The sequence below is a fragment of the Phalacrocorax aristotelis genome, chromosome 13 (assembly GCF_949628215.1).
Source record: "Phalacrocorax aristotelis chromosome 13, bGulAri2.1, whole genome shotgun sequence".
Lineage (NCBI taxonomy): Eukaryota > Metazoa > Chordata > Aves > Suliformes > Phalacrocoracidae > Phalacrocorax > Phalacrocorax aristotelis.
The window spans coordinates 18,189,262-18,201,285 of record NC_134288.1 but is presented as its reverse complement, the minus strand read 5'-3'; the positions used below and the strand labels follow the sequence as shown (position 1 = coordinate 18,201,285).

Genomic DNA, 12,024 nt, shown 5'->3' with positions numbered 1-12,024 from the left:
TTGCATGAGTGAATTTACTTTAAAACTGTACAGTTTCTGGAATGTGATGAAAGACACCAAGTGCTTGTGATTCCTTTGTGTGCAGGAGTGCCCGGGACGGCATGGGGAGCAGCGCTCCGAGCGGCAGGGTGCGAAGGGGCCGAGCAGCTATGCCCCGGGCCGGGTGGTGACTTGGCCCTCCTGGAAACCCGCATCTACGCTGGAAACTTTGTCCTCCCTGCCCTGACTTTTCTTTGTTTGTTTGCAGAGTTTTGCAAATATCGCACATCTTTGGGTTGGGTGGGGGTTTTTTGCACCGCAGGAGTGGGAAGCGAAGGCAGGAGCGTCACTCACCGCGTGGCTTTTCAGTTATTACTTGGCCCTTGTGCATAAACCCTAACCCTGCCCCAACCGTCTGCGCTGCAGGTATCCCACGTGGGCAAAACCATCCCAGGAGGATGCAGGTGCACCCCAGAGGCACCACTGACCCCCTCCTGTCACAGGGAAACTGCTAACTAAAGTGGCGAAGTGGAAGTGGCCAAGGGACAAAAGCAAGTGCCACCACTGCCGCGCCGTCGCAGAGCTGTGCAGCAGCGGCTGGCTGAAGCAGGGGCAGGACCGCCCGCACCCCAGCACCCTTCGCCGCTTCGCCGGGTGCCTCTGCACGCCTGCGGCCGCCACCTTCCCCACCGCAGCGCTCGCTGGAATTGGGCCATAACGTCCATGCCAAAAAGCCCAGCTCCTGTTTTTAATGCCTGGGTTGCTTAAATGACCGGTGGTGGGCACCTGCTGTCTGCTCCCCCGGGGAACACACCCGCCCCCCCGTATCTCTGCTCGCCCCTGCAGCTAGCCGGTGTTTTGTGAAGTGCTCCGTGTCCTCAGAAGAGGAGGCTGCTGTAGCTGTGCTAAGAAAAGGCAGTGATACATCCCAGTTCAGGGAGCAACTGCTAAAAATAGCAGTATCTGTGTCTGGAGAGCAGGGCGGGGGGGTCTCAGGGTCGGCTTACAGGCAGAGCGGGCAGGCAGAGTGCAGCCAGCGACGGCACCGGGGGCAGTGGCTGCTTCCCAGCACTCAGTGCAGAAGACAGTTCACCCTTCCCATTTCGCATGCCCATGACTCAACGCTGCAGCTTTGGCGATGGGTTGTGGTGTGGTTTTGTTAACCAGCAACGGTGTAAAGCGCTCCCACGAGTAACTGGCCGGCGGGGTGCTGGGGGCAGCGCCTTTCCCTCCTCTGCTACTGACTCTTCCCATCACCTTGAATGCATCTTTTAATTTTTTGGGCATAACCCTGGCCACGTTATTCGCCCCCTGCAAAGTAAAACCAGCTCCCGCCGTGCCCAAAGGCTGGGCACGTGAGCGGCGCGGTGCTGGGGGGGGATGGGAGCACCCTCACCACAAGGCTGCCAGCACGCCACCGGAGACAGGCGCCTGCAGGCCCACCCCGCGTCTGCCACAGCGGGTAACCTGGGGACTCTCTACTGGTGGATTTGCATCGGGCCCCTTCGCAGCTTCTCCGTGCTTTTCATCCCAGACCCTCCCTGCGGGCGAACTGCCCGCTCCGATCTCCGACCGCAGGCCCGTGGGGTGCTGCTGCCCCTGCGCAGCACTGCAGGCGGCACGAGCTGCCCCGTCGCCCCAGCCACCGGGAGACACCCTACGGCCAAGCCCGGTCCCCAGGACGGTGCTTAGCCACAGATTCGCCATTCCCTGCCTGGGCAGCACGACCTGGGACTGCTATTGCTGCCACTGGGATTATTTTAACCCCAAATCCTTACTCTAAAGACAAGCTCCCATTTCGATCTGTAGGACAGTGGTGGGTTTGTGTTCAAGTCGGGGGAGTGGGGTAGCGCAGCCTGCACAGAATAGTCTCTTGAGAGGTATATAAAGATGCTTCATAATCCCAAGTGAGGTAGCTGAGCGGCCTGGTCCTGCTCCCCGACGGGAAAGGACGTGGTCAGCGGGGGCTGTAGGAGGTGGTGCTGGAGCCAGGGCACCTCTCAGGGCCTCCTGGTCTCCAGCCCTCCCTGCCGTGCACAGTTTTTAAGACAACCAAGTTCCTGCTTGGTCGTCAGAGCACCAGGATGGAAAAACAAAGGCCAAGTGTCCAGAGAACAAGCTGCAGGAGAAACTGCGCCCTGGACTTGCGCCCTAGGCAGATTTCAGGCACTGGGGTCTAATTGTTTGGGGTTTTTTTTGCAGGTGTGAAGACTAGGCTCAGAGGTGCAAGAGCCAAACCAGTGGGTGAGGCAAGATTGGTCTTAAATGTTCACGTCACTTCATCTGCAGAACATGTTGGGGACCCATCGGATACGTAGGTGAGAGAAATGTTGCGTTTGGGTTTGTCTTCCAGCGCGCTGGGCTCAGAGAAGGTCCTTCATGACGTCCGACGGCAGGGCATCCCCCACCACGTTCGCAGCGCCCAGGCCCGACCTCTTCCGTGTGACAAGCACCATCACCTGCACCGTCCTCTTCAGCGCCGGCTGGCAAGCAGCTCCATCGGCCAGGATTGCCAGGGGAGCACGCCGGGCCGCGCTGCCGGGCGCCTGCGGGAGTTTGTAGCACCTGGGGTAGTTACGGAAACACTCGAAAGCGTCATTGCAGTTTCTGCAAGCCCCAGGGCGGTCACCGAAGCCCGGGGACGGGAAGGGCTGGAGCACAGCACACGGGCAGCCACAGCAGAGGAGGGTGCGCATGGCCCGGAGGAGCACTACGTCCCTGGAGAGGAACCTCTGGAAGTTGGGCTTGAAGAGCAGGTACACCAGGGGGTTGTAGAGCGTGGAGGACTTGGCAAAGACGGCCGACAGCACGAAGGCCAGCGCCGGCACCTGGCTGGCGTCGCCGAGCACTGCCCACAGGGCAACAACAGCGTAAGGGGTCCAGGCGGCCAGAAACCCCAAGGACACGGCAACGCTCAGCTGGAAGAGGAGGAGATGGAGATGGCAATGCTGTGAGCCTCCTGCGGCACAGGCGGGATGCTGATGCTCCCCCCTTCCCAAAACGCTCAGCCATGTGTAATGGGACCCTGAGCAGTCGGTCACATCCCCAGGGAAAAATGCTCAGCCTTCTGGACCCACTGCACTGGAGCACCGGGGTGTCAGACACCAGGGCAGTAACTCAGCACATCCCAGCGTGGGGGCGTAAACTGCCCTCGCTCCAGGCGGCTCACACCCCGTCCCACCTGGGAATTTCTCAGCCCACCACGGCAGATGGGTACGGAGCACCCAGAGACCCAGCTGGGGCCAGGCCAGCATCAGACTCCAACAGCCTTTTGGCAGCACTCAGAATCCCTCCGGCAATCTGTGTGCAGGCGTGCAGACTGCCCGAGAGGCTCTGGAGACGGGCCATGCTCAGACCCCCCTCCCCTAAGCAGACACGAACATTTCCTTCAAGGCCAGGCTTGCAAGCTGTTTTCTTTTATGTTTGGGTTTTTTTTTTAAAGGATATCCACTTCTGGTTTTTTTACATATCCTTGGTAGATTATAGTATTAGCTTGTAGTCTGGGGAACAATGACTCATGCAAGCTCCTTTTATGATCTTTTCCAACATAATTTAAAATGAAAACTCATCCACCTGATGGCTTTAAACGAGTGTTATTACCCACACTGATACAAACCCCTGGAGAATTCATCAAGAGTAGCAGACACCCTGGCAGAAGGGATCCTGCTGCCTTTGCCTGCCCACTGGCGGTGGGCTGGGCAGGGGGCACCCCGAGACCCTGCAGCACCCCGAGCCCTCCCCTACCTTCATGACCAGGCTGTGCACGCTGCGGGCTCTGCGCTGGGGGGACGTGTGCTGCCTGACGGCTCTCCGGGACACCCGCACCGTCCAGAGGATCAGCGAGTAGGAGACGAGGATGAGGAGGCAGGGGAGAAGGTAGCAGAAGACGAAGAGGGCAAGGATGTAGAGTGTGGCCTCCCTGCTCGAGGCTGTCCACGCGATGCAGCAGGCTGTCCCGTAGGGCTCGGGGCCGTAGCTGCCCCACTCGGCCAAGGGGGCTGTGGCAAATATCAGGGCATATGCCCAGACGCACAGCAGCAGAACTCCGGCATGGCAGGGCGAGAACTTGTTGCCTGCGGCAGAGGGATTGGGGTGAGGATGGCTTCCCATGGGCGAGGGGGAACGGCGAGCAGGGCTGTGAGCCCGGGCTGCCCGCACCTCCAGGCCCCGGGGACACGGCTGGGGCCGCCCAGGTGGGGCAGGAGCTGCTGCGCACAGCACGGCAGCACTGCGGACGTGAGCGGGCAGAGCCGCACCGGCGCTCACCCCGGGCCCCGGCACACACGGGCACCCTCCCGGCCCCCTGCGCGGGCAGCCAGAGCAAAGAGCCAAGAGGAACGTAAGGGTTTGCCCCAACCTGGGCAGCCAGTGGCGGGATCAGCGGTGCAGCCTCTCTCGGCTTCGGGGAGAATTGCTGGGCAGTCATGTGGCTGCTGGTGGCACGGGGGAGACGCTGCACCCGCCGCCCCACGGAGATACGGCTGCACCCACTGCCCCACAGGGACACAGCTGCACCCACTGCCCCACAGGGATGTGGCTGCACCCACCGCCCCATGGGGATACGGCTGCACTCACGGGGATATGGCTGCACCCGCCGCCCAATGGGGACACGGTGATACGCCTGCAGCCACCGCCCCACGGGGATACGGCTGCACCCACGACCCCACAGAGATACGGCTGCACCCGCCGCCCCATGGGGATACGGCTGCACCCACCGCCCCACAGGCAGCGGGGAGGAGGGGGGAGGCAGGCTGCCTGGCTGCAGCAGTCTGAGCAGGGGGCAGGGAGAGCCGGCTCCAGGACTGCTCAAAGCCATCCCAGACACGGTCGTTTGAAGGACCTTTTCCTCTCTGCCAGACTGAAGCACTGGGGGAGGTGGAATTTTCTTCATTTTTGTCCTATCCCCGTCAAACCTAAAACTCCCTCATCTTCTAAGAGCTCAGTATAAAGTGCTAAATCTTCAGCCATACATAGGAGTAACATTTTTCTTTGAAACTAGGCAATTAAAAGCACATTGAGATTAGCTGTTTCCTCATGGAAGATGGGCTGGGGCATCATGGGGAGATAAGCTGAACGTGCCAGGCTGCCAAGCGTCGGCTCATCGAGAGAGCAGGACGTGCACAGGGAAAAGCCACCAGTACCCAGGCTGCCTTTTAACCGCAACCTTTCGTCTTTATCTTTCCTCCCACCTTTTTAGTGATCTCCTGAGCTGTTGTGCTGGCTCATAACCAAGGTGACTCTGCTCCAGCACCGTCCTTGAGGCACTGTCAGCTGCTGGGGACAAAGCATGCTGGCGGTTGGCAGCAGCCGCTGGCTTGGGGCAGACAGGCAGCGAGCCACGGGAGAGGGGGTGATGATGCGCCCTGGGTGTGGTCTGCAAATCAAACTAATATCTTTGATTTCCCATTTTATTTCTATTTTTGGTCTTTAATCCAAAATCTATTCTGAAGATACACGCTAGATGGAGGCTTAGCAGCTGAGCTGAGGAAATTAAGAAGCAACTACAAATTGGAGAAGCTGTAAATGTGTAGGGGACATCCCTGGACCCCTCGCTTCCTCAGGTGCTCGCTGCAGTGCGTGTCCTCTACAGAGAGCCCAAGCTTAGAGCTGCAGACAGTCACATTAGGTCTGTGGAGGAAGTCCAGGTGAAAACAGGGCTACAGAAGTGAGCTACGACACTACAAACCCAGCCCTGCTGTATTAATTATTTCAGTGAATTAAATACATTTGGCCTATGGCTCTCCCAGCAGGGACAAGCGAAAGCGGCTCTTCCTTGCTCTGCCAGAGCTTGTGGCTTCCCAGATGCAGAGTCTGCCCTGGCCTAAGCTCAAGTCTGCGTATGGACGTTCGAAACCCTGTGACCTGCTGTGATGCAGCAGCTGGGACTTTTCTGCAGAGGGAGGACAACCCCATTGGTACTTTTGCAGGGATGCTCCTGAGCCCGAGAGTGCAGCAGGCTCTGGAGGCAGGGACGGCTGAGATGCACGTGCACGTCGTGTGCACAGAGGGCCAGGGCTCCAGAGCTCCGTGCAGGTGGGGCGGGTGAACATACAGGTGATAAAAGCCTACAGAGTCTGCCACACTGGTGTATTGGCTGGGAGTAGGCTGCCTTGGGGCAAAGCTTTCCCAGAAGAGGTGGATCTGGCCCGTAAGAGAAGGAAGAAAAAGGGTTACGTTAACAGAGAAGGGGGTAAGCATAGATCACGCATCCCAGCACCTACCATATGCTGGGTAACAGACCTTCAGGCAGCAAACCGTGCTGAGCACTGTCAGGCTGGTGAGGCTGCAGAGCCCAAACAAGACCCCGCAGAAGGCATAGAGGGTGCACACTGCCTGGTTGAACAGCCACCTGCAAGAGAGAGCCTGCAGGTAAACGCAGCCCTTCCCCGCTGCCCGGGCAGCTGGCTGACAGCTGCTGCTACGCAGCTGGACGGGAATTTTCTGTGTGGGCCCTGCTCCGGAGGAAGGCTGGGTGCTTCCCAGCCTGCTCTCCTGGCAGCAGTGGGTGGTGGGACCTCAGCCTCTGGTCCCACACCAAAAGCAAAGTCAACCATGCGTGGGGCAGCTGCAGCAGGCTACGCAGACACTGATGCCTGACTGCCCAAGAAAGCATTGGCGTGATCTCGTCCCCCATTCGTTCCCTGAGCATCCCAGCGATGGGCACAGATGAAGCCACAGGTACAGGAGCTGCCCCGATCGATCCGTGCCGGCACACATGACTGCGGTGCCCATGCCACGTGGGTGCCAGCTCAGAAACCCACCACCAAACCACTCACACAGCAAGTCTGTGTGATAAGGTAGAGGGAACAGCAAGCCACCCCGCGGTGGGATGGATGTCTGTGAGGTTACACGGTGCCCCAGTGCCCCCAGACTGACCCCTTGGGTCCCTCTGCAGCCCTGTCAGGGATCTCCTCGTTTCAAGACAAGGTTTACAAACTGCACCTGGGGCCACCAGCCAGCGCAGAGCCGCTTCTACAAGGTACCTGTGTGCAAAGAAGGAGGAGGTGGCCAAGGGGAAGAGCGTCACTGTCATGCTCAGGTCACTGATGGCCAGATTGACGATGAAGAACTCGGCAGGCTTCAGCATGGACCTCTTCTGATAGGCCACCAGCAGGAGCAGCGAGTTCCCAGAGAGGGACACGATGCCTGCGGAGAAGGCAGAGGAACAGTGCTGTACGTTACAGAGCCGGGAAAGGAGCCAGGATCATCTTGAGATGTTTGGAAGCAAATACCGGAGATGTCTACGGAGCGTGGAAAGGGCTCAGGCTTCCCTCTCCAGCGTGGGCTGAGCAGGGGAGCCCGCGGGACCTGCAGAGCTCTGTGAGCACATCTGGAGCTGCTTTACGTTGAATTTGATCCCTTCCCCTTCCTGAGATCCTACAGAGGCATCTGGGAGGAGGGCAGTGATGGGATGAGACTGCGATGGGCTCCGGGTGCAGGATCTGGCCAGAGTCACTCCTTCCAGCTGGAAGGAGCAAGGGAGGCACTTCCTTCCAGCTAGATAAGTAACAGGAGCTTTGTGCGACTGCTCGTCTGATGTGGGGCCAACAAGCTGGGGCCCTTCGCCTTTTTAATTTCTTCCTGGCAGTGTCACCCCTGTGAGTCTGTGTTGTCCAATATCATGGTAACAAAATAAACAAGAAGAAAGACATTATGGAGATCAAGGAAAATCCAGACTAAACAAAGGAAGGCTCTTTGTTTGCTATTAGTGTATTTAAAGCAACAGCAGTGATTAAAATTTTATAACAAGGGCTTTCTCTCTTTTTAATTACATAATTGTGCTCCCATTGAAGAGAGGGTTCAGTGTCCTCAGAAGGGGAATCTTTGCTGCTTTGGGGGCAGGTTGGCTAGGACAAGAGTTTCTCCCTAATGGATTAGACTGTAAATTAAATATCATGGTAAGAACCAGCTTCCAAAGCCACTGAATAGCCGACACTAAAGTTCTTCTTAGGAACAGGATTCCCACGCAAGACCTGGCCAAATCCAGGGCTTTGGAGTCACTGGAGGGTGGAGCGCTGAGATTGTCGTTGTTCCCAGCCGCACAAGGCGTTTTTCCCACAGACCGAGTCTCGCATCCGTACTAGGTACATTTGATTAGCTTTACTAACTCCTAGGAGCTGTAGGTGCCGATAGGACTGCTCGCAGTCCCAGTGGCATGAGCAGCCCCCTTGGGTTCCCCGTGCTCACAGCCATGAAAAACTTGTAGCATTTGGGACAGCACGTGCCCAGGGCTCAGAGGACCAGAAGGTTGCTCTTTGCCCATCGTTCGCTCCTGGCCCACACCAACCAGGGCTAGGCTACCTCAGAGCACAGCCCAGCCCCCCAGCTTTGCCTGCTGGCTTTTCGGTGCCACTGACTCCAAATCGCAGGACATTCACCAGCACCTTCTGCGGGAAGCAAGGGCCGGCTGGAGGTCCAAAGCACCTCCCATAATCGTGAACCTGACAAGGCTCAAAGAGAGTCCTCACCCACCTCACTGCAGGTGGCTGCAGCAGGAGTTACAGCACGTTCCTCAAAGGTTGTTCTTCAACTTTCCAAATATTTAAAAACATAACTGGTACTTGCAGGCCCAAGAGGCCTTGCAGCCACCGAGGTTTGGCCAGATGGTCCTTTTGAGTAACACGGGGAGGCCTAACATGGGAAGGGCCACTTTGATGATCCTGCCAATGACTGAACACTTCTGGAAGCATCAGCGACTGCTAAACCCCTGAACGTCTCTGGCAGGCAGGCACCTGGGCTGCCCGCAGCAGGGACACAGGTATAACGGCCTGTCTTTCCTTACCAAAGACTGAATAGAGCGTGCCAAAAATCAGGTCTTCTCTCTTCGATAAGGTGGAGATGAACACTGAGGAGTTGGACATATTTCCCATCTGCAAAGCAAGGTAAAAATACAAGCAAGAGTGAATTTTGGCTAACGAAGGAGTTCTGGGCTTCCTGGGTTCCCAGGCGGGGCAGCTCTGTGACACGCTCCTGGCACAGTGCTACAACCAAGCCAGTAGCCTGCAACCCCCCGTGAGCAGTGCGTGCGGCGCTGGCCTGCGCCTGGGCTGGGGGGCTGGCAACGGGGTCAGGCTGGTAATCCAACTGGATTACCATTCCTTCTATTATAGACTTTACCGATTAGCATTAGCCTTTGGATCTAAATTTTCTTTGCAAGTCTCAGCCATGTGCTGACAGCAGCAGATGCTGCGTGTGTGGACACAGGGACCGGCTGCTTGCAGCTGGAGGCTTCGTGTTCTGCAAAGCCCCCACCTCCTCCAGGCTCGCCCCATCCTTCGTGTGCCTCTGCCTGTGTCCACATCAGCAGATAGACTTGGCCCAAACTGCCCTTGCGATGCAGCCACGACCCCTTCACGTGCCACCCCAGCGGCATATTAATTGCCTCTACGGTGAGGCGTGCGCTGCATGAGCTGAGAAGGGCCTGTGCAGATGAGGGGACTTGCAACAAGCTGCTCATCAAACCCCGGCCCCGGAGACCCCACCGCTGGGGACAGAAGGGAATTGTCACCCCGATCATCACTGTGCCTGGCTGGGACCTTCCTTCTTCAGCTGTAACTAAACCTGGCCCATGCCGCCAGCAGCGCAGGCGGTGAAGAACTTGAGGGTGAACACACGTATTAACAAAAAAAAAAAATAGTAGCAAAAAGTCATTCCGTTTCTTGGGGTGCCTGACTCAATCGTTGGGTTTTATTGGCCTAATTAGTCTCGCTGTTACTTCGTGCAGCTGAGCCAAAGGTTCCCAAGTGCTTAGGAAGTTAATAGGGGGTAGTAGAGCAGAACAGCAGGCGCATTTCAGTATATTCACTCCCTTTACTGATAACAAATAAATGGAAAAGTAATTTGCTCAGGTGAGGGAAAAAAAAAGAGAGGGGGCTAGAGAAAATAATGGTTTAATTATGTGTTTCGATAGCTGTTAGCTTGCTTGCTGGGATGTTTAATGCATGCAGTATTCCTGCCTCCGTCCCCAAGGCCCCGACCCGCACGCTGAGGGAGAACTGAAGAGAGTGCCCTGCCGGGAGCCGGCGCTGGGCGGGGAAGGCAGCTGGGGCCAGCCTGCGCACGTTTGACCCTCACGAGCGGCAAGGGGCTATTGCTCCTGCGCATTGCCTGGTCTTCATGGGGCCGCGCTGCGAGCTGGGACAGGGAACAGAGCTGGCCTTGTGGGGAGGAGGTGGATGAAAATAATATTCCCAGCAGAGATCCCTGCCTGACCTCTAACTCCCGTGAGGCGGCTTCGGAGCTATCGAACGGGCCCTTCCTCCCACGCGTTTGCCCGACGTGGACCTCACAGAGCAACCACCCGTGTTATCTGCAGCCAGGTGAAAATGCCCACCTCGCGCCCAAGGCTGCATTCAGACAGACAGAGCTAAGTAATTGAAGTAACAGGTGAATTAGCTTTGAGCGTAAATTGATTTTAAGTCACTAACTGGCGTTCCTGCCAACAGTCCATTCTCTGTGTTACTGGCCCATACAGCCAAATACCACTGGACCACGGTTCTTCTGGCCTACTTCATGGCTTTCTTGGGTTAGGTGGGCACACAGCCTATGGGATGTTTACAGCTCACATAGCCCCACTCGCTACTTTTCAGTAAGCCTGTCTCAAGCATCTGATGTCAAGCAATCCAATATTTTTATGGTCGGTGCCTACATACCGTGAGTGTGACGGAGCTGCCTCTGCAGGCCAGGCTGGATGCTGTGTAATTTAGTTAATGGGAGCTGCAGTGGCTGTCCATGGCTCTCAGTTCACTCTGCTGAACTTCTGGCATCTCTGGGTGGCTGCCATTTCCCTTATGAACAGAGACAGTAGAAAGCAAGAGAACTGGTCTGAGGAAAACCGTCTCGGCAAGTGTGCGCTACGCAAAGAGGTGTCATGCACTGAGGACAGAAGGAGCAACAGCAAGCCAGGTTTTGGCTCGCTCGCCCTAGTAGCTGTGGCCAAAGCCCTTGTGCTGCTGGCAGACTCCCACATCCTGGAGACATGTTTTGCCCAGGTTACTGGTTTGACAGCTTGATGCAAATGTGGTTTTAAATTAAGCCCCGTTGACACCACCCTGCTGAAGTGACAGAGTCTCTCAGGAAGCTGTGTGGCACACTTGCCTCCTTCCCCAGCTCGGGTGGTGCCTTTTGGTGTTGAGAAAGAGATACTGCACTGGTTTGAAATGCCCGTCCTCCTGCCTGGGTCCGGAAGGTCTGGTCTGTGGCACAGTGTGGACATCGTGAAGACCAGCGCACAGCCAGGAGGTCAAACCGCTTCTGTTTGGGTTTCCTGGTATGAAAGAGCTCCCCGCCACAACCTTGCACTTCGGAGAAATGACACCCGCACCTGGGATTTGTCCAATCTTTTGTTGTGCAAAACAAAGCATTCGTTTAACAACAGCGTGTGCTTTATCAAGAAACTAAACTCCAGCTATTATCTGCTGGCTTGGAAGAGGCTGCCAGCCCGTGGGGTTTGATATGCAAGCACCTACGGGAAGAAGCGCCAAACAGTGTGATCGCCCAGACAGGCTAATTCAATTAGCTGCGCGATTGCCACACAGCTACTTTGCTACTTGAACATATCAAATGTCCTCTGTCTTGTTACCAGCGTGTGCAAATACGGTACAGCAACTTCTCATACATCATTACCTGTATTTATGTAAATGCAGTTTTGATGTTCAGCCTTAAAAATACATTACCTTTTAATAATTGCCTGCTAAAATATGTAAGGAAAATATTAACATTTGCATCTTAGGGGCTTCCTACTTTAAATAACAGTGTTGGTGTCAGAGCAGCAACTTGGCTTGGAGGCCTTCTCCTTGCCAGCCCAGCACACACTCGGCAGGTGCACGATCCCCTGCTCCGCTTTTCTTTATGCTTTGCGGGCTGGTGGATGCCTGTGCTCTCGGTTCTGCTTTGGCACCAGGGTAGCCTTGGACCACTCCAACACATTTGACTGTCCTCATTTGCATTATATAGTTCAGCTGCATCAGTTTGCTTTTCTTAGCAAACATAACTCACGAGGTGCTTGCTTTACACCCCTCCTACCCTCTCCCTATGCATCTCACC

The 12,024-nt window shown here is 56.3% G+C and overlaps 1 protein-coding gene across 2 annotated transcripts; it reads right to left on the bottom strand.

Moving 5' to 3' along the window:
- Positions 1-10,767, bottom strand: LOC142064053 (opsin-5-like). 2 transcript variants are annotated; one of them, XM_075108581.1, is made up of 7 exons: positions 10,632-10,654; positions 8,762-8,849; positions 7,212-7,583; positions 6,963-7,125; positions 6,201-6,328; positions 3,724-4,052; positions 1-2,897 (listed from the first exon to the last, which is right to left on the bottom strand). In XM_075108581.1, the coding sequence occupies exons 4-7, from the start codon at positions 7,064-7,066 to the stop codon at positions 2,343-2,345; spliced, it is 1,116 nt and encodes a 371-aa protein (XP_074964682.1). In that variant the 5' UTR covers positions 7,067-7,125; positions 7,212-7,583; positions 8,762-8,849; positions 10,632-10,654; the 3' UTR covers positions 1-2,342. The 2 variants fall into 2 exon arrangements, with proteins under 2 accessions (XP_074964682.1, XP_074964681.1); XM_075108580.1 differs by lacking the exon at positions 7,212-7,583 and having other exon boundaries at positions 10,632-10,767.
- Between the last annotated feature and the right edge of the window lie 1,257 nt (positions 10,768-12,024).

Bases quoted from the DNA above. Each gene is read 5' to 3' on its own strand.
- LOC142064053 (XM_075108580.1), bottom strand. From the start codon at position 8,849: ATGGGAAATATGTCCAACTCCTCAGTGTTCATCTCCACCTTATCGAAG. The intron at 7,126-8,761 runs GTAAGGAAAGAC...CCTTCTCCGCAG, and splicing joins CACGCTCTATTCAGTCTTTG to GCATCGTGTCCCTCTCTGGG. The intron at 2,898-3,723 runs GTAGGGGAGGGC...CTCCTCTTCCAG, and splicing joins TGCACAGCCTGGTCATGAAG to CTGAGCGTTGCCGTGTCCTT.